Below are 25,547 nucleotides of genomic sequence, written 5' to 3' on the forward strand. Positions count from 1 at the left end.
AAATTCATTGCTCTTTCAAGCTAGGTAACCAGAGAGCCATGTCACTTGGCACGGCTGTTAATGGACACTATCCATTATGGATAGTGAGGACTGGGGAAAGGAGTGATCATGTTGCTTCCAGGATTGAACACCACCTATCTGTCAGCAGAATGGGAGAGTGGCACTTTAATATTTCTTCCCTTGCTTTTTTTCTAAGCTTTTTACCAAACTGCTCATGTGCCCCTCTGGTACAGACCGTACCGTTATCAGGAGCTGGTAACACAGACTGGTACTCCAGTTATTTCTGGAGCACCTTGCTGGAGGACAGAGGGGGACATGGGTGTATGACTTGTGTGAGCACAGCAGCTGTGGCTCAGACTGAGACAGGAGCTTTTGCTCTGCTTGATCAGTGCCTTACAGACCCTTTTCACTTTTGCTGCCTGAAGAAGTGGAACCGCTCAGTTGCGCTAGGACAGTGTGCGGGCAGTTCCGCAGGTTGCCTGCCAGGAGCTGCTGGGCTGTAGGCTCTGCAGCTTCTCCCCAGCCTTTGCTTATGTTCAGAAAGTGCCTGTGAATTTTGTAGTCGATTTTAATGTGATAGGAAAAGGCCCACGTTTGGGTTGTTTTTTAACAGTTTCTCTTAGTTATGCTCAAATACAGATGTGGTCAAGTAGTTTGTGGTTGCTCAGAAATGCTGGGATGTTCCTGGGATACTAGTTCTTTATTTTTCATTTATGCCAGTAAAGTCAATACAGAAATTATTTGCAGTGTGGTTTGGAGCTCTTGGCTTTTTTTGTAATACTGTAGCAGAACATGTTCCTCAAAATTGTGTGCTAGTCATACCTTGGGTATCCACTGGAAAGTTTAGGAAAAAAAACTTCCTTTCCTGGTGCTCTACTCAGGGAAGAAAAACGTCTGCCGCTGCTGTGGCGGTGCAAGGGCGAGGCTGAGGGGGAGCTGCTCTGAGCAAGGCCCTTCTCTGCGGCTGCTTCCCCTGCCGCGTACCAGCCTGGCGCGCGGGGCGACACGCCTGGCGCTGGGCCGCAGCAGCAGCCGCCGTCCCCCCGGCTCCGCTCTGGAAACCGCGCGCCCGCGGGGCGGGGCCGCCGGACTGCGTTTCCCAGCGCCTCCCGCGGCGCGCAGGCGCGGTGCAGAGGCGCCTGCGGCGGCTGGCGGGCGGGCGAGCGAGGCGGGGAGCCGCCCTGGGTTGGCGTCCTCGCCCCGGGCTCGGCTCCCTGTGCCTCTCCGGTGCCTGCCGCGGGGCAGAGGGGGCCGTGGGGAGAGAGGCGGTTGCCGTGGGGTCGGGGGGTGGTGGGGGGGGGGGGGGTCTGTGGGGCCCTTAGGATGAGGAGGAGGGTGCGCCGTGGGTCTTTGGGGTGAGGGGAACTGTGGGACGGGGGGTCTGTGGGGTGAGGGAGGTGAGGCTGTAGGCTTTTGGTGCGGGAAGGAGACTGTGGGCTGACGAGGGCTCACCGGGGCTCCTGTCCCCCTGCGCAGGCTGCGGGGACAGCCGGCAGGTATGGTCGGCTATGACCCCGAGGCCAACTGCGTCTCCGCGGCAGAAGCGGCTGCAGCAGGATCAGCATCTGGCTTGGTCACTCGGGTCATTATCAGTCCCTTGGATGTCATCAAGATTCGCTTTCAGGTACCTTCCTCGTGGTACGCTCAGGGACGGGGCGGGGGGGTGAAAGAGCCTGTAACAGAGCAGAGCTGGTCTTGTCCTGGATGAACAGGTCACTGTGCAACCAGAGAGCACTAACTCTGCTCCTCAGCCCTCACCTACATCGTATACAGGCTCTGCAGGGTGGTAGGGCTATCTTGTGTCTACTGTTTCTGTTTATATAACTTCACTTGCGCGTTTGAATGGGATCCTATGTTTTTCATAATTTGTTCTCTTTCTCTGTTTTGCTGAACAATCTCCACTATCTAACTGAATTTCACCATCATCCCCACCTATTTCCTTTGTGTTGCATGCGTGTTTTTATTCTTTTATTCTTTTATTCTTTTAGATGTAAATAACATCCCAGTCAGCTCTAGATATGATTCTGTGGGAAGGCAGAATGTCATCTCTTAGCATTGGTTGGCTGACAGGGTTGTGAATTCCTGAACTGGGCACTTGAACCTTGTTGAAATGTGATGTGGAATTGAAAATACTTTCTCTGGTTTCCTCCAGCTTCAGATTGAGCAGCTCTCCTCCAGAAACCCAGGGGCTAAGTATCATGGCATCTTGCAAGCTGTACAGCGTATCTTCCAGGAAGAGGGGTTGGTAGCCTTCTGGAAGGGCCATGTTCCTGCTCAATTCCTTTCAATTGGCTACGGAGCTGTTCAGGTAAGGTGACCAGACATGATCTATGCCCAATGTACGTACACAGGACTCAGCTTTGCTTCTCTTTAGACTGGCTGCATGGGCAGATGCAGAAAGGTCCAGGTTTAAACTGTGCTGATGCAAGCCAGCTCCATTCTCAAAGATGTGTAGTTGCTGATGTATAATTCCTAAGTTAATATTCCTGAGCTTGCTTGAATGGCCTGTCGGGCCAGCCGGGAGTACAACTAGAGCAAACTGAGTTCTGTCTGTGTATTTTGTCATAGACAAGCCCTGTTTGTTCCTGACACTTGGCTTAGCTGTTCATGTTCCAAGCCTGTGTAGTTTTTTGTTTTCACACTCTTGCTGTAACAGCTTGTTAGTATAAAAATCAATGAAACTGATGACGGTGTGTTGCATGGTGTTGTTATGCTTAATTTGTAAATACTAACAACATCTTTCATGAGCAGTGGTTGAAAGAGTAGTGGGCAGCATATCTGTAATATAGCAAGTACTCTTCAGGATATATAGAGCATTAAAATGAGTTTTTCACAGTTCTAAAGGCAAGATTTAGCAGAAGTGTCAGAGATCAGAATATCCCAAGCATTCCCTGGGCTCCTCAGTGATTTTTACCACGTATTCTCCGAGTGCACATTCCAACGGGTTGCAAGTTGGGAAGGACTTTTCAAGGACAGAGAGAACCTGGTTACAAGTGGTGGGTGGAGCTCTTGGTGAAATGAGAGAAGAGTGAGAGATCCATGTCCGTGATAAGGACTGACTCCTTAACCTGTGTGGTTTTTTTTCTGTAAGTTCATGGCCTTTGAAAGCTTGACAAAACTGGTGCACAACGTCACCTCATACAATGCCCGCGATTCTTCTGTGCACTTCGTCTGCGGTGGCCTGGCTGCTTGCACAGCCACTGTTGCAGTTCAGCCTCTTGACACGCTACGCACCCGTTTTGCTGCTCAGGGTGAGCCTAAGGTATGGTTGAGGATTCAATATTTGGAATTGTCATTCATAGCAGCAGCAATATTTCATGTGTATGAGTACAGGAGGTTTGAAACAGGCTGTGGGTTAGCATACAGGAGCAGGTGCTGTTATTGGGCAATGTTTGCACTGTTCACAAGTTATCCTCTGTGCTGTTGACACAGCTTTCTTAAATATGTTTTATTGCTCCTGATTGTGTTTAACTCCTGACAGGTGACCCAGAAAGGAGAAAGTGTCTTTAACAGGATAACTCAATTTTCATTTTGGTGTTGGCCATTTATAGAATCCACTCCCCAATCTGTCGAACATTGTGTGTTTGAAACTTTCCACTTGTACAGAGTCGTGTTTAAGATAATGATGGGGGTGATAGTTGAAGCCAGTCATCTTTCACCTGTACTTCATGTTCTTATATATGGAAGAATTGGTCTCCATGCTAATTAGGCCTGTAATAGCTAGACTCATATGGATTTGTATCAGAGCCATTTCTGGTTTTTGATTTAACCTGCAGTAGAATCACTATATATATTTTATGAATTCTATTGCAGGAGCAAGCAGAGCTGTTAAGAGAAAAATAAATAATAATGTCTGTGATGCAAGTGGTCTCAGGCCACAGCTCTCAGCTCTGTGCCTTGTTTCTTCCTCTCAGAAGCACAGCTTGGATGTGGGATACAGTGTCAGCCGAGGCCTTTCACTGCAGAGCCAATGATCTTTCAGTTAGTCTCTTGTGGCTCAGAGGTAGTTTTAGGTTGTCAGCTTACTTAGAAGAGTCACAAAGGCTTATCTGAAAATCTGCGTGAAGATGTGCAAAATCACTTTGTTCATTGCTTTGTGCTGAAAATCACAATTGTCAGTTGCATTTTTCACAGCAGGAAATGCCTGTCCTCCTTACTGGGAAATAACCTGACCTTTGGTTTGCTGTTTTTAAGCCTGTTTTACTAGAGAGTCAGCCTCTTCTTTATTGTCTAGGTCTATTGCAACCTCCGCCATGCAGTGGTGACGATGTACCAGACAGAAGGGCCTCGGACTTTCTATAGAGGTTTGACACCCACAATCGTTGCTGTCTTTCCATATGCTGGTCTCCAGTTCTCTTTCTACAACATCCTCCAACAGTTTTCTGACTGGATGATTCCAGCTGAAGGAAAGAAAAGAGGTGGGCACTTGGGAGAGTGATGTCTGCGATCTGGAGAGAAAGACAGGATGAATAATAGTTTGGGAGTGTCGTAGTTCAGCCCCGATCAGGACCAGACTATGCAGTCTCTCTCTCACTCCCCCCACCCTCCGAGAGAACAGGGAGAGAAAATATAAGAAAAACAGCTCGAGGTTTGAGATAAGGACAGGGAGAAATCCTTAAAGTTACCGTCACGGGCAAAACAGACTCGACTTGGGGAAAACTATTCATTTATTACTACAAATAGCAGGATAATGAGACAGAGAACAAGATAACCTCCATCCACCCCTCCCTCTTCCCAAGCTTAACATTATCTCTACCACCTTCCCCTCCCGAGTGGCACAGGGCTGAAGAGGGAATGGGGGTTGCAGTCAGTTCATCACACGTTGTTTCACACTGCTGCTTCATGGTTGGGGGAAGAACTCCTGACATTCCTCCCCTGCTCCAGCGTGGGGTCCCTCCCACGGGCCACAGTCCTTCGTGGAACTGCTCCGGCGTGGGTCATCTCTTCCACGGGGTGCAGTCCCTCTAGAACAGCTGTCCCAGCGGGCCCTCCATGGGCCACAGCTGCCTTCAGGCATCCACCTCCCCCGGTACAGGGTCCTTCACGGGCTCCAAGTGGATCTCTGCTCCTCCGTGGACCTCCACGGGCTGCAGGGGGACAACCTGCTCCACCATGGTCGTCACCACAGGCTGCAGGGGAATCTTGGCCAGGAGCCGCATTACTCCTCCCCCTCCTTCTGAACTGACCTTGGCGTCTGCAGCCGTTCCTCACAACAGGCTGGCAGACACCTCTCAGGATCTTTTTTACATCTTATTCACTTCTCATCTCCTTTGCACTTCTTGCAGCCGGGCTGGACCGAGTCGGGCCCAGTCGGCTGCCTGGCGAGAGGCCAGAGCGTGAGGGGTGCAAGGCCCATGAGGCCTGCGCCTCCCCCTCTGCACCTCTGCCCCCGTTCAGTGTCTTCACATCTTCTCTTCTCTGGTTTTTTTTTTTTTTCTGTTTTCCCCTATTTAAATACGTTATCGCAGAGGCGTTATCACGGGACATTCTGCTACCAATCGGCTTGGCCTTGGCCAGCAGCGGGTCCGCTCTAGGCCCGGCCGAGTCCACTGAACAAAGGGGAGCGACTTCCAGCAGTTTCCTACAGAAGCTGCCACCTTAGGCCCCCCCCCGCTAACAAAACCACGACAGGGAGACTGATGTAAGCTCATTTTCTGTCCTGTCACCCTTTTGGTGCAACATCTGAAAAGTGTTTCCATTTCCCGTCTCTCGTTCTTTCCCCTACACAGATATTACAAAAGTAAGGGTGAAGTTTACAGACAGCTCCTATTATGGAATAACCATGATGGGAAAGCGAAGTGTCACCGGGCCAGGGTACTCTTTCTTGAGCTGTGTCACATTACTCATACTGTGGGAAGACAGTGCTGGCATATCTGTTTCATTAGTGCTGTGGGGAAAGGACTCTTGGATTTCCTCAGGAAATCTGCCTGCAGATTCCAGCACAGCTGTTAAAGAAGAGGATTCATTTAGCCTAATTTAAAACTGACAAGCTCTTGATTTGATGTTTTTATGCTGATTTCTAGCTCCATTATAAGAGAACTGCATCCTGATGCAACGTGTCACCTTGACAGTTCTAGATACTAGGGCCTCCTGGAGAGCGTATGCAGCATCAGCCTGGTTTTCTTCCTCAGTGGAATTTCTTCAATAGAGGAACTAGACTTTTCAATATCATGTCTGCATATTTAGTTTTAGATGGCAGAGGGTGGTGGTGGTTTTGTGCTGGAAACTCATATTTGTCAGGAAAAAAGTCTAATATTGCAAAAAAAAGGCAGTGTCAACTTGTGACTTATTCCAATCCAGAATAAGTCAGTTTGAGCAATCAGGAGTGCAAGATTTCCAGTGACTGAGCTTTTACTGAGGGGCATGAAAACTTTCCCATCCACTACTGGTAGGTTCTCTGGCAACTGGGGATTTTTGTACAATGCCACTTGGCAGAGCAAAGGCACAAATCAGTAGAATGAAGCAAGGATGAGCTGTTATGCTCTGGCTCCAATGGACATTACAAGCCTGATGTAGAAAATACAGATTGAGGTTCTGTGGCCCAAATGATGCAGAAGACGTGATGTAACTTTAAAGGGCCCTTTTGGCCTTGTGTCTTGTGAAAAGTGATTTTTAACTTACCTCTTGTGATCTTTCGTCAGAACTCCCTGCTAATACTCTTTTTTTCTTTCCCCACTCCTCCTCACTTTCTTTTTCTCCCTTCCCCTTTCTGCTTCTCAGGCAATGTTAAAAACCTCGTTTGTGGCAGCTGTGCTGGAATCATCAGCAAAACTCTCACGTACCCTTTAGACCTATTTAAAAAACGACTGCAAGTAGGTGGATTTGAGCAGGCTCGGGCAGCCTTTGGGCAGGTGAGAAATGTTGGAATTGGCTGATATTTTCATGAGTATGAATTTGCATGAAGACAATCCAGAGTCAGTCAACAGTGATGGTTCACCAGTGGTATCTGTTGTGTTCATGTTGAGAGCTCCCAGGGAACTTCTCGGAGCTGAGCATTGGTCTCACTTAATAATGAGAATAGCTGAATGAATAAACTGGGTTCATTTTGTGACATTTTCCAACATACCTGTGCTCTGCCTTCTCATCCATCAGACTGGCTGGCTCAGAGTTGGGGATGAGTTAGGCAGGCAAAGGGGTTTTGATTTACTTTGCTTTTCTAATTGCAGCTTGGTATTTGTGATTCAGGACCAAACTATGAGCAGAGGATGACACTAGCTTTATGCTGGGATCGCCTGGCTGTCAGGATCCTTTTCTGCAGTTAATATTTTGATACAAGGAATGGGCACCAGGTGTTCAGCATGTGTCTTAGGTACAGAACATCCTGAAATTCAAAGTAAACCAAATACTTCTGGTGTTCTTTAGCACCATCCTTATGACCTCAAAGTACACTGTAAGACAAATATAGATGTTTCAAGGAACTATCTCTTTTTTTCCATTAAATGTGGAAATTTTCTTTTTTTCCTTCAAATTCCTTGGATCTGAGAAGCAAGTCAGTCTGTACCTCAAGAAACTCTGGCATAGGAATTTGAAGTCTTAGCCCATTGCATTGGGTATTTTTCCTCCTCCAGTGAGGTACAGAATTTGTTTTTAATATTGATGTGTCACAGAATGTTAAACCTTCACAGCGTGACACGATGACATGCAGATAGCTAATTTAGAGGCTTTTAAGTGCTGTAGCTTTGTTTTTTTTTTTTCTGTTAGAAAACCAAAAAGCTGTCCTTCCTTAGAAAAATGAAAGGGATGAAAAACAGTAGCAGCACAATCTGAAATAATTACTTCACAATCTTGTACCATAAATAATACATCCTGTTGCAGCGTAAAGATTTTACGGGCATTCATTTAGTGATTTGCATAAGCCATTGCTGGTGGCTTTTCCTTTACCCCACTCTCTACAAACTGACTCTCTGAAACTTTCTGTTAAACTAATAGCCAGAAAGGCATCTCCAGGCTGCACATCCAGATGATGTTTCAGTGGTATAGCGTAGGGCTCTCTGTGTTGTTTTCCAGATAAGTTGTCCTGGATTTTTCTTGTTTAACCTTTTTGCCATTTCTCTCCCAGGTGCGGACGTATAGTGGTCTCCTGGACTGCGTAAGGCAGATCATGCGAGAGGAGGGCCCAAGCGGATTCTTTAAGGGCCTTTCGCCCAGCTTGCTGAAGGCTGCTGTCTCTACTGGCCTTGTCTTCTTTTGGTATGAGCTGTTCTGCAGCCTCCTGTGTGCCCTGAAGAACATCGATAGCACTACAAGGAAGGAAGGCTGAAAGGGGCATGCATGTGGCTATGGTGGAATGGAAACTGATGGCTTTGCTCTGTCATGCACATGTTGGAAATGTCAGAGCTCCACCAGCCTGAAGGAAATTGCCTCCTGAGACCAAGCAGGAGAAGGTGACCGCAGTTCTGCTGAAGACACCAAACTGCTTTGCTGAAAGCTGTACAACTGAGCACTTTGTTTCTCTCTCTCCTCTAAAATAGCACATGTTTACTGGAAAGAGAGGGCAGCCAAACAGACAACTACCTGGCAGAGACTGTGCTTTGAAAAGGCACCCAATAAAGTCTGTGAATTCCTGTGCTTGCTCTGGATCACAGAGAGGGATCCTGGCCTAGCTAGTGCTGCTTAACCGGACATCGCTTCCTATCGCTGCGTCGACACTGCTTTGTTTCCTTGCTCTATGGCCTGCTGTTTGCACCATATTATTTTCTCTGTGTTGCACAGGTAGCTCTGTCCTACTGTTGTGAAGTCAGTTAAAACTTCTAGTGGATCATACTGATCAAAACTTGCTCTTCCTTTAACTCTTGTGAGCTTGATTGTATCCTGAGTGCCCATTTCTCTTCCTCCGTATCTTGCAATACATCTCTTAGGGTTTTGCATTGTCTCGGTCATGTTTTTTTACAAGTAGACCTGCAGATTGAGAACCCCGCTCTATGGGGATTCAACGCACAAGTCCAATTCTTATTTCAGGGTTCTTTGCTTCAATGCAGTAAGTAAACAAATGCTTGATAGAGTTTTGGAAATATTTAGTCTAAGTTAGAATAATGAAGGAAAAGTCCTGTGGAAACTAGTAAATGGTTTTGGTTTGGTTTTGTTTTTTTGTAATACCACTTTTGAGTGTTTCTAGCAAGTATTTCTATAGTGGCCTCAAAACATTTCTGAACTTCAGTCCTACAATGGTGCTAACAGATGAAAATGTTTTGGCAAGATTAGCTGAAGTGAGAGGACTGAATACCAAATCGGAATTGGTTGGCTTAGCATGGTGTTTAACAAGAGATGGATGATTGAATTAGAGCTGGAGAAGTGTTCTTCTGGAATTTCAAAGGTTCTGTGAATGGTTAAAAAAACCCCAAAACAGCAAACCAACTCTGATTTACGTAACAGGGAAAAAGAGGAAAATTACTTTCTTCCTCCTCTTTTGTTCTCTGTTTTTTCAAGCTGAGCAGGGTGTGGCTGGACCAGTGCATGGAAGGCATACTTCCAAGGAAGAGCCTCTGTGATCTGAAAGCGTGTTAGTCTTCTGGCAAGTGGTGGATAACTGCAGTTTTTCAAAGGATGGTTTGATGGTTCTTCTCTTAATGCAGAACTTTTTGTGGCTCTTTTGCAATATTCAGGGTGTTAATCCCAAATGGCCTGGCCAGATTCCAGCACAACTAATTCCATTCTGTTGACGCAACTTCTCCTGGCGATTTTGAGCATATCAGCATTGCTCACTTATCCTGAACTATTGTGAGAGGCTGTTTTTAAAGAGCAGCTGTTTCACTGGTGGCTGAGATGTCCTAGAGAGTTTCCTTGCAAGCCCAGGCCAAATAACTTTGTGTGCTGTGATTTGAGATCTTAGAGTGCAAAGCGTCTGTTTCACTGCAGGTGACTTTGAGAGCTACATAAAATTAGATTCACTGAGCAGTGTCAGGGTCAGGCGGGAGGCTAATACATGAGCATTGAAGAGGGAGTGTTAGCTGCATGTACTCTCAAAATGGGCAGTTTTGCTTAGAGGAGAAAATACAAAGAATGTGGAGTAAAGTTTTTCAAAGTGCCTCAGTCCTATTGTTGTTTTCCTGTGCTATTTAGGCTCTTCTGAGATTTCCCCAAAATCTTCTTAACAGTATTTTGCCTTTGTTTATTGTTCATCTGTTGTTCTTGGAAAGACATCATAACCAGTAATGAACTTAACCTCATGGCATCCTTCTGAGGGAGGGAAATGTCTAATTTCAGAACAGGCACAAACAGGTTGGGGTTGTTACTGTCTTTTGGCTGCTGGTAGAGGGGAATGCTGTCATGGTTAGCAGGGACAGGACTGGCCACAGTGAAGATTTTCTGTGCTGACCTGGGCTTCCATAGGAAGTCGAGACTCATTCATCCTGTCTAAACATTACAAGGCTCTTGTATTCTACTTTATGTTGAAGAGCTGCTGTTAAACTATACAGAATAGAGAGAGAATGGTTAAGAACTCAGCAGTGGGAGATGCAGTCTCTGAAATAGGGGGTGAGTTGCTTTGGTTGCCACAGTGGCAAAGAATAAAGAACAGAAAACTGTTTGCTAAGATGATGTTCAAGGGTGCTGTGGAGCTTGAGGTGATGCAGGAGAACAGCTTTAGGGGCATGCAGCTTGGCTGCACTGCAGGCAGAATGGGGAGCACAGAGCAGCTCCTCCTCTCTGGGATGCTTTTTTCCTCCACTCTGCATTAAATGAGCTTGCCTCCATCCAACAGGTGGCAGAAGTCAGAGTTCAAGTGGTGCTGGTCTGGCCCAGGCTGTGGAAGAGACGTTCCCTGCTGGGAGGGCTTTGGCATGCAGCCTAGTTTAACCCCTTTGGGCTGTTGGTCATAAATGTTCCAGGCCTGTAAAGGCAGCCCATCTTCTAGTGAGTGAAGGAGAAAGAAGCCATAACCTCAACTATAAGGTATTAGAAGGTGTGTGTAACAGTAGCTTCATCACTGGCCTCTGGTTCAGCAGCGTCTGTCTTTCATAAGTTTCTGACTTGCACTTGGCTAACTGGGAGTTGCTGCTGGGGAAAGGACTCATACAGGAATATTGTTTTCTCTTTGGGAATGAGACAGGTTTAGCGCAAAGTGCTAGGAGGACAGGTCTTATTTCTGATGGTGCTCTGGCAAAACATATGCTGTTTTAAGCTAAATTTCCTAGAATTAGAGGACTGGGAGATGGAAGATCTGTAGTCACCTTGTTTTCCCATATGCTGGGACAGATTTGGTCTCAGAAACTGCACACAGCAGTTCAGTTCCAAGTGACTCAACACGGTGGGTGACTCACTGTGAGACTGCGCTGGGATTTGCATTGCCTGAAATTCACCTCACAAGCTGCTCAGCGATTGCATGTGTTTTCTTCTAGTGCCTTTTACCATCAGAATGTCCAAAAGCACTTTAGGAGGCAAAGTGTTCAAGATGAGTTGCACTGTGGTTGTTGGGGGATCCGCCATCGCTCTTAGCTGGCTGCACATGGGAGAACATTGATGCACAAGTTCTGTGATGAATTGCTGTTTCCTGCAATGCCAGCTGGCCCGCCAAGTTCCTAGGACAGTCTTGTTCTCAGGGTGCTCATCCAGAGCTGCATAGCATCATTTTTTAAAAGAAATGAATGTTTTACAGTTGGGTTTTGAATGGATTGCATTTAAATTGGGTTTAAGTTTCTCTTGTGAGGTAGAACTTTAATTCTCTGTGACATTTTGGTGTGTTGCCTATGTGGATCTTTTGCAGCTGCTGTTGTCAGAAAGCCTGCGAGCACAATGCGTACAACACCTGCCTACCTTTGAGAAAAGGTACATTAAATATTTTGTTATGCTCATGTCTGCCTACAGTTTGTTTATTCCTTTGCTCCTAGTGCATACACTCAGCTGGACCCTGCTGGGCTGCTCTGGCCCTCCTGCTGCCCAAAGGGGAGGATAATCAGAGCCCAGCATGTGGGGCAGCAGGAGCCATCTGCTTTTTCCTTCCCATCGCCGGCTCCTTAGTGCTCATCATCTTCAAGCAGAGTCGTCCTGTGCCCTCTGCGATAGGGGGTGATGCTTTGGGTATCGCTGTTGAGAACCCGGCCAAAGGGGATCAGCCGAGGGGGTTTGTGCAGCTTGGTCCCACCACTGTGCCCGAGAGAGACTGTCAGAGCCACGGCAGCTGGTCCTGAGCCACATACCCCTGGTGTGGATGAGTTCAGGCTTTGTATCTAGCCAGGCCACACAGTGCTGCAGAAAGTGTTCCCAAACTGCTCATTCTGTGTTTCCTGAGGCTGGTCTCTGGTTTCAGCGGGCTGGCTGCTCTGCTGTCCTCTAAATGCTGTGAAGGCTTTGCCCCCCGAGGGGTCTTCCCCTGCAAAATGTTTGGAAGTTTTGAGAAAAAACATGCAGTATGTTATACCTCCCTCAGCTCTTGTGGCAGTGAGTTGCTTCAGTGCATCTCCCCTTTCCTGATTTTTTTTTTTCTATTGATTTTTTTTTTTAAATGCTGCTCGGCTGCAGCCTGCCCGGACCTGGAGGTGAGAGTGGAATAAATGCGATTTCCACCCGGAGAGCGATAGCAGCCTACGCCGGGAGAGCCCCGAAGGGGACCGGCCCGGAAGGGTGAGTGCTGCCTTACACCGCCGGCTGCGGGGAGCCAGGGCTGCCCGGGGGGTTCCCGGCGCTCGCAGGCGGTGGCGCTGCGGCGGCTGCCGCTGCTCGCCCGCCCCGGCCCAGCCCCCCCGCCCCGGCTCGGGCGAGGAAATGACCTAAGAGGAAACCTGAGCGGAGGCCGCGGCGGCGGGGCCCGGGGCGCTCCGGCGATGGCCCGGCAGCCGGAGGACCCAGCTGGCAGGTCGGTGGGGCTGAACCCGGCACGGGGGGGCGGGAGGGGGAGGGCTGCTGTCCCCAGGATCCGCCACTTCCTCCGTCCCGGGGGACCCCTCTGCCTGTGCCGCCAGCAGGGCCGGGGCCAGGCGGCGGCGGGGATTCCCGGGGGGCTCCACCTCGGCGGGGTCACGGGTGGCTGGTAGCGTCCCTCGGGCGGCCACGGGTGCCTGCTCAGAGGCGGCAGAGAGGGCTCGCTGCTTTTCTCCCTCCCTTTGCGGTGGCCGGGACGCGTCCAGCCCGACTCCCGCAGGTCGGGGCCCTGGCACACCGGCGGATCGAGAATGCCAGCCCCACCCGCGTCGGTCCCTGGGACAGCTTGTCTAGCGGGGACCACTCGCAGAGGGGTAGCAGTTGCCCACGGGTGGTGCTGTGCCCGGTGTCACCCGCTGTCAGCCGCCCTTCAGGCAAGGCGGACCTGGCGGCAGGATCCCCAGAGCAGAGGTCTGGCCGGTTTTACACTCCCACGCTGTGGTTTGCTCTGGGCAGGGTTATTTGGCACAGCAGTTCAAAGCCATGCCTGTCCCCGTAGAGGCGTGGGGAAGAGGCGCTGCGCAGGGTCAGCAGAGGCGCTGCCAGAAGGGCTGGGGCGCTTCCTGCTTCGCTGCGTGCAGCACCGGGTTCCTTCCAGGCGGTGATGCCGCTGGTGGGACGCAGGGGCCGCTGGCAGTGCAGAGCGGCATGAGCGGGGGTGCAGAGGGAGAGAGACGGTGCAGAAGGAGGAGAGGTCAAATGGGAAGACGTTTGCCAGGCACCTAGCTGCTTGCAAATCCATCTGGGAAAGAAACCTCCGTGCAGGTTCCAGGGCAGGTAACCCTATGCAGATGAGAGCTTCGCTGAGAGCTGGCTGTCACCCCCTGGGGCAAGGTCTGCCCTGGGTCTCCCAGAGAGGCAGGCAAGGAGGGCAGAGCCTCTACCCACCAGTGAGCTCTGCTCTCTGCTCCTAATTATTGCCTGTTGTGTCTTGGCTTCATGGCCAGTGGTGTGTCCAATGAGTCGGGCTGCCTGCAATATGTGTTCCATGCTTCTAAAGGGCCATGGGCTCTTCAGCTTTAATCTGGGTAGGGACCTGTTTGCAGAGAGGGGTGACTAATGGCCCAGGAATTTTGACAAACTGGCAAAATTCTTTTGGCTGTTTGCCTTCTCCTGTTTGTGCTCTGGGTTTGGCCAACCTGGCATTTTACATCCAGCAGATCATCTAATGTGTGTGTCAAAGAAAGCCTTTCCTCTCTGTGCCGTGTGTACCCTCTTGCTGACTTCACTGTATCAGGAAGCAGAAGAAAATTTATCTAGAGACTACTTAGGAGCACCACTGGTACTGCAGAGAGCTCTGCCTGGCTGCAGGGGGATGAGATGGGAGCTGTTGCTATTGGGGATTTGGCTGCAGAGCTTGCTGTGTCGCGCTGGGCATTGAGGGAGCCTGGCTCTGGTGCAGGAGAAGTGCTCTACTAACTCTGAGTGTACGCTGGATGCTTAGGTGCTGGCTCCAGTTTTTCCCAGGCTTTTATGTGAAATCAGCTGAATGAGTGTTTCAAAGGCACAAGGGAGTGACTGCATGGGGTGCTCCTGCGTGTTCTTCCCTGTGATAGAGCCACAGGGAAGCCTTCTGAGATATATGTAGGTGTATTTTGGGGCTGCCTGGGTGCACTGTCCACTTTGAACCTGCAGATCAACAGACTGAAATAGATTTTTCATATCAGAAAAATGTAAAGGCTCTGAAGTTGAAGTCCTATCACAGGCTGGTAGGAAGCAAGGCTTAAAAAGATGTGGGAGTGAGGCTTTGCTCAGATCTAGTGCCAGAGCTGGGTGCCCTAACAACAGAGGAGTTTCCTTAGGATGGGGGCTGTCAGGGTAACAGCCTGCAGTCCAGCACTGGACGGGATTTGCCAAATGGCTGGGTGAAGGTCTTGCCTCTCTGTCCAACTAAGTTCTGTGTGCTCTTTCCCCAGGGACTGTCACTAGCCTATCCGTTGCCCTGACTCTTACCCTTGGAGGAAGCTAGTCATGGGGGAAACGGGCAAAGAAGAGTATAAGATACAGTCATTCGACACCGAGACTCAGAAGCTGCTGAAAACAGCCCTCAAAGGTCAGCAGGCTTTTTACTAGCTCCTCTGCCACGCACACCTTGGCTGGCAGATGAGGCTGGATGCTTGGAGGAACACCAATTCCTAAGTGTAGAAAAGCTGTTTCATAAACACTGTTCATCCATGACTGGGTCCCATGGCTGAATCTTCTTGAGGAAGGTCTTCACTCTTTGCCTTTTGTCCCCTCTCAGCTTCTCCCTGGTGTTTAATGGTGCAGCTGTTCAAACTGAGCCCTGGGTTCTCATCATTGTGGTTTTCTCTGATATCGGGGTACCCTCCTTTTCTAATCTAACCCAGCATCTCTCCCCAGATTTGGCCTCTCACCCCTCTCCCAGTGCCTAGTTCCTGCTCTTTGCCCCTTCCTACTGCAGGGCTGTCTCGTCCTCCCGGCCCCTGGGGTCTCCTGCTCACCTTCACGTCTCTATTTGAAGCCCAGCAAGAGTTTGAACGTCTGGCTCCTGCTAACCCAACTTTGAAGCAGTGCTAGGATTTCAGATTCAGATCAACTTATTGCTTCCCATGTTATCTGCTTTCCTCTATTGCTTTCCCATCATGATGGCTGTGTCTCCAGCCTGGGAAGACCATGCACTGTTGGAGATGGTATCTCCAAAGCAGCTGGTGTGCAAGAGGAGCTCTGACTCTTGATGTGGAACTGAGCCTGAGGTCTTGCACCATATAACATGTATGTTGGACCAGGCTCTGTGCTGACCTTGCTTACCTTCCACGTACCCCAAAGCAAGCAGGGCACAAAGGGTTCTAGGTCCTGACAATGCTTCTCCTCTCTGCAGACCCCAGCAATGTGGACCTGGAGAAAGTGGCCAATATTATAGTGGACCAGTCCCTCAAAGACTGTGTGTTCAGCAAGGAGGCAGGGCGCATCTGCTACACCATCATCCAGGTGAGAGCTCTGCGTGTCCAGACAGCAAAACACTTCAGGTGTGTGGGTTGTCCCTAGGCTGGGCCAGGAGAGGCTTTGCCCCAGCCCTGCGCGCTGACCCCTCAGCCAGCTTTCTTCTGCTCCTTGCCCTGTGCAGTGGTGGCATCCAGACAAGCAGCCGGCAAGCACAGTTAGCTTGCGCCTTTCCTGACTCTCTAGACAATCACAGGAGGGTATTTGCATGTTCCCGCATCACCCAAGTACCAGCATCCCCCCACCCCTCTCACATCACCATTTCATCTCTCCTTCTGCTTTTGTGGGCTCTTAGGCAGAGAGCAAACAAGTTGGCCAGAGCATCTTCCGGAGGAGCCTGCTGAACCGGCTGCAGCAGGAGTACAAGGACAGGGAGGAGCTGCGCACCCGCTCGCTCCAGGCATGGATCTGCTATGTCACCTTCATTTGCAACATCTTCGACTACCTGAGGGTAAGGAGCTGGAGCAGGAGCACCTGGCTGCTGCTGCCTAGGATGCCAGAGGGACCCAGGAGTCTGTAGAGGGTGTTGGACCAGTGCTGGATGGAACCCCAGGGCCGTGGCTTGGCAGTGGGGGCCAGAGCTGGTTCTCAGCATGAGGATGCTGCTGAGGCTGGTGCTACCCATGGGCAAGTGAACAGGCTTGGAGAGGCAGAGCCATCTCTGGCAACAATGACAAAGGCAGAGCTTCCTCATTTTGTACCTGGTGTTTGAAATCCCCTGATTTGCCTCGTCAGATGTCCCAGATTGAACTGGTGTAGTTGCTATGAGGTCCTGGGGGCACCTGTGGGTGCTCACATTCTTTCTGGCCCATGTACTGATGGAGTTTGTCTGCAAGCCTTCACTGCAGCATGTATAGTTGGATGCCTGCTTGGAGTAAATGTAAAAATGATGCAACGAGAGCTGCAGGCAGGAAAAATACTGTTGCAACAATTTTTTTTTCCCATGACTACCTGCTTACCTTTAAAAACAGATGGTTTTTACTTCATTTGTTCAGCTTCTCTGTTCTCCTGGAGACTTCAACTGGTCACCTACATAAATCCCATCAATATGGCATTTGGCAGCACAACTAAATTCTGCTCCCTTCTTTGAAGAGCAGCAAGAGAGCAACTATTTAAAATAGCTGCAGACTCCTCCCTTTCTGGCCCCAAGCTAACAATGGTTCCTGCCTCCTTACAGGTGAACAACATGCCCATGATGGCTCTGGTGAACCCTGTTTATGACTGTCTGTTCCGGCTGGCACAGCCCGACAGCCTGCAGAAGGAGGAAGAGGTGAGTGCAGGGAAGAGGGCTGCTAGTGCGCCTGTTGTTCTGCCAAGAACCAGCAAAAAGCACAGCCTGGGCAGGATGCAAAGGGTGCTGGTGCAAAGGAGGGAGAGCCACCTCCCCGGTATGTGCTGGAAGGAGACCCACTGTACAGGAGGGTTTGCAGCTCCGAAGGGAGGAGGATGGAGGTGCTTGCTGTGACTCCCTTGCCCAGGCTGCACATCGTCCCCTGAGGAAGCTTTTCTCCTTACTGTCCAAGTGTTGTCACTGGAGACCCAGCAGCCCAGGCATCCCTCGAAGCAGGGTCTGTCTGATGTTACACAGGTTCACCGCCTGTCATGTCAGAAAAACACAAATGACAACTCTTCCTCCCTTTTCCCAGAAACCAGCTGCTTGCTGGACATCTGGAAAAGCAGCCGTCACACTCACCTGCAGCGGCACCGCAGCTGTGGGAGGTGATGGCAGACGCCTGCAGTGACTGTAGGTGTGCAGAGCGGCTCTGTGTCCCCGCAGGTCCCAGGACATGTGCAATGCTTTCTGTAGCTGCCGCTCACTTGCCTGGGCCTGCGGCGTTGATGCTGTGCCAGGCCCCAGTGGGCTAGAGAAGGAGCTGGAGCTGGAGCTGGAGCTTTGCACGTGTCTAGGTGTGTGGCAGCCCACCTGGGGCATTGATGAATCGCCTCTCAGGCAAGGGGTTCCTGTAAAATGTATGGGCCCTTGGATGGGTTCTTTTGGTTTTTCTCCATCTTAGCACAACCCTCCCACCCCTGCAGCCCATCAACTCTAACTCTCCCCTCTTTTCCAGAGACCCAGCTAGTGCCCCTGTTTCCTGCCAATCACTGAGCTTTCTAAGAGCTTTAGTGCACGTTCCAACCACTTCCCTCTGTTCTTGGAGGCACCTCCTTGCTCCGGATTCGGCTTCAGCCTTGCCATCTCCTGCAAAGAGATGGACATCCTGCAGAAAACTAACATTTTTCCGCCTGTTGCGGGTGCATTTCTCTGGCAATTTTGTCTGAGACCCAGGAAAGTTAAGGATGTTCTTCACCCGTATTTTTTGGCAGAAAAGCTTCTCCCGCCTCCTGGACCACAGCGATGTGGGGGAAGCAGAACTGTTGCCTGTTGGAAATCCAGAGCAGGGGGAACAGCATGAGTTGGTCCATAAGCAACTGAGGGGGACCTCTGCAGAGATGTGCCAAAGCTCTCCATTCGTTTGTACTCAGCCATCTTCTTCTCTTCCTTCTGAAGGTGGACTGCTTGGTCCTACAGCTCCATCGCATCGGCGAGCAGCTGGAGAAGATGAACTCCCAGCGGATGGATGAGCTCTTCTCTCTTCTTCGAGATGGCTTCCTTCTGCAGGAGGGGCTCAGCTCCTTGTCCCAGCTCCTGCTGCTGGAGATCATTGAATTTCGGGCTGCCGACTGGAAGATGACGGATGCTGCCCAGAAATACTATTACAGTGAAGTAACAGATTAACCTCTCTATAGCAGAGGTGGAGAAATGTCCCCAGCACTTTCACCAGCAAGCTTCATACCAAGTTTGAATTTCTTTTCAGGTTAATGTTTTTCTAGCACTTCCTGTAAATAGGATTTATACTGGCTAGAGCCTCTGGACACATACTGTCAGGCTGCAACTGGTGCTAGCACAACCTTGGAGGTTTGGAGAGGTAGGAAGGGCAGGGCACATTTAACCCAGCAGGTTCTCCCACTGATTTTGTCTAATACTGGGCTGCTGCCAGCAAAGGGCACAGAAGGCTTCTAGCTCAAACTAGCATTTTATATGGGTGTTAAGCAAAGCGCAGTTTAGGCTGCAAGCATTTTGGTTCATCCGAGAGGCCAGCAGAGCTGTGGGAGGCAGAGGGGAAAATCTCTCCCAGCTCAGGTCGTACCTGATTCTCTGGGACAAGTCACAGAAAACACAATGGCCTCACAAACAGCTCAACCAAATGCTCTTTTCCCAGACTCCTTCCAGCACACTGGCTGCACCTACATGCACACAGACCCCGCCCCACCACAGAGCAGCCTGCAGCAGGACAGGTCTCTGAGCACATGTAGCTAGGAACAGGTTTTCTAAGTTTTATACAATAACTGTCCATGTTTTTTTCAGAATTTAGCAAGCTTAAACTATGGCATGTTTCTTACAAGAGAGGAAGAAAGAAAATAGTTTATTGAAGGATTTTATCTAATAAAAGTTTTCCACTAACATGTGCCCTGCTTTTTCTCTGTGCAGCTGCTGAGCTATGAACAGTACTTAAAGGTTGCTCCTGACCGAAGCCTTAAGGCTGCAATGCTCATTTTTTCCTCCAGTGCAGGGTGTCAGGGTGGCTTTAAACAACCAGGATAGTTGAAAAGAGCAGTATGATGTTCAAGGAACAGAGACAAAGGTCTGGAATCAAGAAACCTTCCCCATAAAACTGGTTTTATTTTTTTTGTTAATTCCCATCAAATCTTCTGCAGACAATTTTGCTGATTACCAGAATCAAAAGTCAAAAAGGGCCTTTTATTGCCTTTTGTACTAAGTCTGGTTATGGTGTGCAAAAAAAGTCCAGTTCTGCTTTTAGCTGAGCAGCCAAAAACACTGCTGATTACAGGAACAGAGAGACTTAATAGTCCCCAGGGAACAGGCAAGTGGAAGATTATTTTTTACAGCATTGCTCTAGGAAAAACATCTACGGCTTGTCTTCACAGGAAAGTGATTATGAAATAACTCGAGCATCTGTGCAGGGGTCGGTATCTCTTTCAGATTCCTTCATCCAATTAAGCACAAGAAATGAACTTTGTGGGAATCAGATGGGTTGTCCCTGGCTTAGTTCAGAAGCTGTCTGGAAAGGATCTTCCATCTTTTCCTGTTCTCCCCAGCTTCTCCCAGGCAGGAGGCCCTGGAGCTCTGCTCTCCAGGCCACAGCGCTGGTGACATCATGTCCCACGCACAGAGTCCCTACCACCAGCGGAAGTGGGCATAAGCACGGTTGGCCTCTGCCATCTTGTGCAGCACGTGCTTCTTCTTGATGATGGGCCCTTCGTTGTTGAAGGCCTGGAGCAACTCCTGGGAGAGCTTCTCTGGCATCAGCATCCGACGGTTCTTGTTCTCCCTGCACTCGGTGATTAACCACTTCATGGCCAGGAAGCGCTTCCGATTGTCCTTCAGAGGGACTGGGACCTGGGAAAGGTTTAAATCGTAATAGTTACCACACTGCAAGGGTGTAGTAACTTGCTCTTCTCCAGCAGTTATACAGGTCCAGTTGGACAGGTGCAGATTTACACCATGCTGCAACTCCAACAGCTGGTCTATGCCAATTCACCTTCTCTGTCCATAGAAACCAGCTACTGCTACCAAAATCAAAATTCTGATCGGCCTTGGGTACTGCTGGCAGGCACTGGCCTTTGTAAGGACTTCAGGTCCTATTTGGGAAGTGGATCCAGGCTGGTTTGTGCTAGCAGAGGTGGGAGATGGTCACCGCTGCCCTGCACTGAATGACAGGGAAATGCCTTCACATGTCACTTCTCCATCAGGTCTCCAGTGTTGCAGAGCCCATATTTACAGACAGGTTCTGCCTGTGTTTCAAATACCGCACTGCATCGAGTTGAGCTTTTCTGCTATGCTGACCCACTCCAGCGCTTTGGGGCTCTACCCAAGCAATGCCGTGCAGCAGACAGGATGGAACTGGAAGTCCCAGGACTACTAGTTCTTTTGCTGCCCGTCACTGATCTCTGTCTCCTTGGACAACATTTGCTGCGTATCCCTCTTTTTATTTAGTCGGAGAAGCAGCGACTGCTGCTGACAGGGGAATTACCATGCTCAAAGGCTGGGGTCCTGATCTTGGACAGAGTTTCTAGGTGCTGTTTTAATCAAGATTGCAAAGTGGCTCTCCTTCCAAGGAGAGGAAAGCTTGAGCTGAAGGGGTGGAAACCAGTTTATCTGCTTCTCTAGCTAATTCTCTCCCAACCAGATGCACTCCCAGGCCCCCTCATTTCACCTGGTAGGTTTTGCCTCCCTTTGTGATGCTGCTGAGCCCAATGATGGGCTGGCAGTTTTTCAGAGCCTGGTGGAAAATGACATAAGGGTTGCATTCAATTGTCTCCTTCTCATCTTCTGGAGCTTTGTGGTACTTCTCCAGCTGCTTCCTCTTAACGGCCTCTAGAGTCTTAGGACAAAGACAAGGAAGGAGACATGCAGAGCAGATGGATTATCCCACTCCATGAAGTTACATCACTTTTACAAATAGCCCATTTTTGCCTGAGCCTGCAGCTGGTTTTCTAACCCTGTAGGCAACAGGCCCGTCAGGGATTCTCTTTACTTCACCCTCCTCCAGTTCTTCAGTCTCTTTATCAGACATTGCAATTGGGGTGAGGAGGCTGAGCAGCACAGACTTGGGCCAAGAGGCAGGGGAAGGCAGTGACAAAACAAAGACAGGAATACAGATCTGTGTGCACTAAGCACCCTTCCCTCCAAAGCCTGGACTCAGGACCCCAGGATACGTGTGTTTTTCTGTCACAAGGCATCAGCAGTTACTTGGGGAATATTTGGGTAACATGCGTCCCCATTTCAAGGGCTGGACCACACCGACTCACTGGTGGGACCACCAGTTACTGTACATCAGTCAAAGCTGTGTCATATAGGTGACACACTTGTGGGACTTCATTGGCAAGTTATACAGAAGATAACGCATGAAAGAAAGCTGCAAGGAAGATCTTTTGAGAAAATTGTGCTTTTAAGGGTATATTCTGAGTTTACGGTTTAGTGGTGGACTTGCTAGTGTTAGGTTAATAGTTGGACTCGATGATCTTAAAGGTCTTTTCCAACCTAAATGATTGTATATAAGGTCTAAGAGACACTGAAGAGTGGAAAGAGAACGTTCTCCATTAAGCCATCACTGCCTGGTCCGTGAGCTAAATGAGGCTGGGGCTTGTACACGACGTACATCTGATCAGGTAAGTAATGGTGAGAGTATTGTGCATGCAGAGGGAAATGCGTTAGGACTGCAGAGATGACCTGGGTTTTGGTAATTCCTAATTCCAGTGGGCTTGACATCCCAGCCTTCCATTTTTTATTGTTTTAACATAACAGTGAGATGAAACAGGAGGTCTCACCTGAGCCATGAGGCTTCTGGCCAGCACTTTATTTCCATCCTTCATCATCATATTGGTGAATTTACTGTAAACACAAAGCCAATATGATCTGATTAAAATTCAGATTTTATCACCCAAAGAAATAAGCCCCGCTCTTTGTGTTATTCCCATGGGTTAAGTCTGAGTGCTGTAATTCTCTCTAATCCACTGCCAGTCAATGGACTGGCTTTGTGGGAAAAGATTAACCCAAATAAAGGGATTGTACTGTAACAGAAGGCAACGTGCAGTGCAGCAAGTGAAGGCTGAGGATGACAGCACAGCCCCCAAGCATTTTGGCTCCATGAGACCTAGTGGTAACAGAGATGATGCTTTCTCTGACCTCATCATAGGGTCGCTGAAGACAGAGCTGGAGACAGTGGGAGGAGCAGCTTTTATGGGTCGAACAGCCTTAAGCTCCATTTTTTCCTTTTCCTCCTCAGACAGCTGCTCCCAAGACTTCTGATACAATTCCTTGTTCACTTCTGGCTCTAAGAAACTGGGGTTGTAGCGACTCCATCTCACCTGCGTCAGCCTGCAAAGAACCAGAGGAGAAGGAGGGCTGTAAACTGAGGCACACGCTATGTCATGGCAGGGATGTGGACAGACATGTACGCATCTCAGAAGGACGTGTTAGACTTGAGAGGCATCTCTGCCTTCCTCTCCATTGCTGCTTCTCTCACTGCAGCAGAGCCAGAGGCACAAATCCACAACTCGGCCTGCAGTTTTGCTGCAAAACTCTCAGGCATAGAGCTCGCCGCCCTGCCTGCACACACGGACGAGCCTCCCCGGCGCCCAAGGCCCACAGGCCTGACGCCGTCAGGTCCCAAGTTGCGGGTGACTTGAACACATTTCATGCTGTGCTCGTGGGAGTGGGGCGAGTACCTTAAACTGGAATTTTATTTATTTTTCGCACCAGGAAGTGGCATTTGGGTACGTTCTGGAGAGGAGCAAGGGGGGTGCCGAGATGCCCGCGCCCCTCCGACACAGCAGGCCGGCCCACGCGCCCGTCACGGGCCTCACGCGCAAAGGCCGAGTTCCCCGAGCCGCGATGACAGCCCACGCGAGACCACGCTGGCGTCACGCGCGAGCCCAGAAAACAGCTAAGGGGCCCGGGGAACGCGCTAAAGCTTGTCCTGGGTCTCCGGGTGAAGCTCACACCGCGCCCCCCACCCTCGGCCCCGCTTACCGGGGCAGCCAGGCCCGCAGCCGCCCGACCAGCCCCGCCGCCCCAGGCGCCGCCATTTTCCCTCCGTGCGCGGGGCGGGGAGCGGGCAGGCACGGTGAGGGGGGACGGCCCTCGGCCAGGCCCCGCCCCCTGGGCTCTCGCGCGGCCGGGGCGTGGCCTTGGGGCGGGCCGGCAACATGGCGGAGGCGGAAGGGGAAAGCCTGGAGTCCTGGCTGAGTGAGTGCCCCCGTGGCCCCCCCGTCCTTGGCCCCGCGGTCCCCCCGCCTCTCCGGCTGGGGCTCCTCAGTTCTCCCGGCCTCGCTGCCTTCGGCCCGGGTACCCCCACCAGTCCCTCACGGTAGCCCTGCTCCCGCCCTTCCCCGCCGCCCCCCTGCGCTGGCCGAGTCCGGGGCGGTGCCGTACAGGGGAGGCTGGGGAGGGGTGAGCACCCTGGGGACGAGTCCCTGGAGCAGAGCCCTGCGGGGCCGCGGGGAAAGGGCTGAAGTTTCCTTTCTTCCCGGTGGTCTCTGCCGCCGACTCGCCTGCTCTGGTGCCTGGCGGCCCGGCGCGACGGCATCGGTGAAGGAGAGGGGGAGAACTGGGGTTGTAGGGGCACGGCGGCGGGTTGGGTCCGTTAACGGTCAGTTTGCTTGGCGGGAGGAACGGGCAGGTTTGCAGCTCGCCTTGCTCAGCTCCTGCAAGGCTGTGGTTTGGTTGGTTTTTTTTTTTTTTGACTAGAGAGGCTCATGGTACGTGTGTCTTCTGCTGTCTCTCCTTCCCTTTCCTGGGTTCTGGTTAGCTAAGTGTACAGCCTTAGTGCTGTTGGTGAGGTTGAGAACTGTAGGGATTTCTCAAATAAATTGTGTTCATGTGTTATACAACCATGCTTTTTAAGCAGACAGCTGCTACTTTATGCCTAGCTGCAGGGTAGGAGTTATATATGTACATTCCATACAGACTGCAATACTCAAAAATCCTGTGTCAAGATTTTTTTTTTTATATATATATATTTTTTAAATCACAGAATCTTAAATGTCAGAGACGGGGGAAAAAAAAAAAACAAAACAACAAACCGTTGGCTTGTTCATCCACAACCCTTACTGAGTATCTCCTCGTTGTGTGTCTGTCTGTGCCACCCGTGAGTTGGCTGGCTGTTGGCTGTACAGAACCTGGTGCTGCAGGATCCTGACCCAGTGCCGGTGGACTGGGAGGTGATTCTTGAATGAATTGGTCATAACGTAACTGTTTTTCAAATATTCTATGAACAGGGGCTCCTGCTGCTGTCCCTGGGAGGATATCCTACACATCACTACCTTGTTGCCTGAATTTTCTTCCTTTTTTTAGTAGTTTTTTGTTTGACTACAAGTTCCTAAGTAGTCGGACACAAACAGCAGAAGGTGGTCATTACTCTAAATACCTTAGAGTATAAAGTCTGTTACCCTTTTGGAGTTATCCTTCCATAAACAAGATTAAATAAATCTTGTTCTTTCTTGGCATTTTTTTATAAAATTAAAACACATATATGGTATTATCATCTGTTATAGGAATTAGTGCCTAAATTATGTTTTCAGCTCTTACTTCTCGTTTTAAATGAATCCTTTATGTCCTTTTATAATTTTTGCTCCTCCTCTGAACTCCCACATTTTGTCAATATCTTCTATTGAGCCAGTGAGACACATGAAGGAACACCCACATCCGTTCCTTTTAATATTCCTCTGAGGAGAACTGACTCACCAAGTTCGGTTTATGTGCAAAAATATCTCTAGTAGGAAGGATATTTTAGGTTATATAGCCTGAAAAGCTTCCTGACTGTTTGTTTTGTGGGGTTATGTTTTAATTGTGAAAGTTAAGGGAGAAGTTATCTCCCCTGGCCAAGCAGTAAGGATATTCTGTTGCTAGAGAACATATGCTAAAGGGTAATATTGCAAATGCCTTACTCACTGTAGGAAATTGCAGTGAGCTTGATTGCAGAAGTGTTCACATTTTTCAAGGCTTGAGTGTCTCTCGTTGAATAGGATGCATTTATGCCTGGTCACTGCTACTGTGACTTGTGCTGGTGTGATTATATTGCTTCTCCCATTGTCTGGGAGCACAGAGCATTTAGTGTACGTAAATTGCTGGAGGGATTGTGCAGACCAGGAAGGTGGAGGGCAAAGGCTGGTGCATCTGAGTTCTTTCACCAGGCCTCCTGAGGGTT

At 49.8% G+C, this 25,547-nt stretch overlaps 4 protein-coding genes across 12 annotated transcripts in view; 3 read left to right on the forward strand and 1 right to left on the reverse strand.

The window, feature by feature from the left end:
- The first annotated feature begins 1,173 nt into the window (after positions 1-1,173).
- Positions 1,174-8,865, forward strand: SLC25A19 (solute carrier family 25 member 19). 6 transcript variants are annotated; one of them, XM_086762362.1, is made up of 7 exons: positions 1,174-1,227; positions 1,477-1,624; positions 2,153-2,308; positions 3,092-3,262; positions 4,235-4,418; positions 6,721-6,851; positions 8,060-8,865. In XM_086762362.1, exons 2-7 carry the CDS (start codon positions 1,499-1,501, stop codon positions 8,258-8,260), a joined length of 969 nt encoding a protein of 322 aa, XP_086618488.1. In that variant the 5' UTR covers positions 1,174-1,227; positions 1,477-1,498; the 3' UTR covers positions 8,261-8,865. The 6 variants fall into 6 exon arrangements, with proteins under 6 accessions (XP_086618488.1, XP_086618490.1, XP_086618493.1 ...); XM_086762364.1 differs by having other exon boundaries at positions 1,208-1,268; XM_086762367.1 differs by lacking the exon at positions 1,174-1,227 and adding an exon at positions 7,487-7,572 and having other exon boundaries at positions 1,429-1,624; positions 8,060-8,193.
- Positions 8,866-9,699: 834 nt separating this feature from the next.
- Positions 9,700-19,279, forward strand: MIF4GD (MIF4G domain containing). Of its 3 annotated transcripts, XM_086762372.1 has the most exons (8): positions 9,700-10,900; positions 11,337-11,763; positions 12,457-12,558; positions 14,772-14,908; positions 15,695-15,804; positions 16,112-16,267; positions 16,994-17,086; positions 18,326-19,279. In XM_086762372.1, the coding sequence occupies exons 4-8, from the start codon at positions 14,827-14,829 to the stop codon at positions 18,551-18,553; spliced, it is 669 nt and encodes a 222-aa protein (XP_086618498.1). In that variant the 5' UTR covers positions 9,700-10,900; positions 11,337-11,763; positions 12,457-12,558; positions 14,772-14,826; the 3' UTR covers positions 18,554-19,279. The 3 variants fall into 3 exon arrangements, with proteins under 3 accessions (XP_086618498.1, XP_086618496.1, XP_086618497.1); XM_086762370.1 differs by having other exon boundaries at positions 9,700-11,763; XM_086762371.1 differs by lacking the exons at positions 9,700-10,900; positions 11,337-11,763; positions 12,457-12,558 and adding an exon at positions 12,680-12,790.
- Positions 19,280-19,478: 199 nt separating this feature from the next.
- MRPS7 (mitochondrial ribosomal protein S7) lies at positions 19,479-23,486 on the reverse strand. Its single transcript, XM_086762369.1, has 5 exons — positions 23,372-23,486; positions 22,526-22,717; positions 22,168-22,231; positions 21,054-21,221; positions 19,479-20,236 (listed from the first exon to the last, which is right to left on the reverse strand). The coding sequence occupies exons 1-5, from the start codon at positions 23,425-23,427 to the stop codon at positions 20,015-20,017; spliced, it is 702 nt and encodes a 233-aa protein (XP_086618495.1). The 5' UTR covers positions 23,428-23,486; the 3' UTR covers positions 19,479-20,014.
- A 60-nt stretch (positions 23,487-23,546) lies between these two features.
- The window catches only part of GGA3 (golgi associated, gamma adaptin ear containing, ARF binding protein 3), a 33,040-nt gene continuing 31,039 nt past the window's right edge, over positions 23,547-25,547 (forward strand). For both annotated transcript variants that reach the window (XM_086762385.1, XM_086762386.1), the window contains exon 1: positions 23,547-23,587. In XM_086762385.1, the coding sequence (XP_086618511.1) occupies positions 23,548-23,587 (40 nt within the window). In that variant the 5' untranslated portion in view covers position 23,547. The remainder of the gene's footprint in view (positions 23,588-25,547) is intronic.

Source organism: Chlamydotis macqueenii, chromosome 18 (genome assembly GCF_036417535.1).
Source record: "Chlamydotis macqueenii isolate bChlMac1 chromosome 18, bChlMac1.mat, whole genome shotgun sequence".
Lineage (NCBI taxonomy): Eukaryota > Metazoa > Chordata > Aves > Otidiformes > Otididae > Chlamydotis > Chlamydotis macqueenii.

What these genes read in the sequence shown, in the direction of transcription:
- SLC25A19 (XM_086762362.1), top strand. Translation starts at nt 1,499, where the DNA reads ATGGTCGGCTATGACCCCGAGGCCAACTGCGTCTCCGCGGCAGAAGCG. An exon ending in TCATCAAGATTCGCTTTCAG is followed by an intron (nt 1,625 to 2,152) that starts GTACCTTCCTCG and finishes GGTTTCCTCCAG; the next exon opens with CTTCAGATTGAGCAGCTCTC. An exon ending in CTGCTCAGGGTGAGCCTAAG is followed by an intron (nt 3,263 to 4,234) that starts GTATGGTTGAGG and finishes TTTATTGTCTAG; the next exon opens with GTCTATTGCAACCTCCGCCA.
- MIF4GD (XM_086762370.1), top strand. Translation starts at nt 14,827, where the DNA reads ATGGGGGAAACGGGCAAAGAAGAGTATAAGATACAGTCATTCGACACC. An exon ending in TCTGCTACACCATCATCCAG is followed by an intron (nt 15,805 to 16,111) that starts GTGAGAGCTCTG and finishes GTGGGCTCTTAG; the next exon opens with GCAGAGAGCAAACAAGTTGG. An exon ending in GCCTGCAGAAGGAGGAAGAG is followed by an intron (nt 17,087 to 18,325) that starts GTGAGTGCAGGG and finishes TTCCTTCTGAAG; the next exon opens with GTGGACTGCTTGGTCCTACA.
- MRPS7 (XM_086762369.1), bottom strand. Translation starts at nt 23,427, where the DNA reads ATGGCGGCGCCTGGGGCGGCGGGGCTGGTCGGGCGGCTGCGGGCCTGG. An exon ending in CTGCGGGCCTGGCTGCCCCG is followed by an intron (nt 22,718 to 23,371) that starts GTAAGCGGGGCC and finishes GGTTCTTTGCAG; the next exon opens with GCTGACGCAGGTGAGATGGA. An exon ending in TTCAGCGACCCTATGATGAG is followed by an intron (nt 22,232 to 22,525) that starts GTCAGAGAAAGC and finishes TTGTGTTTACAG; the next exon opens with TAAATTCACCAATATGATGA.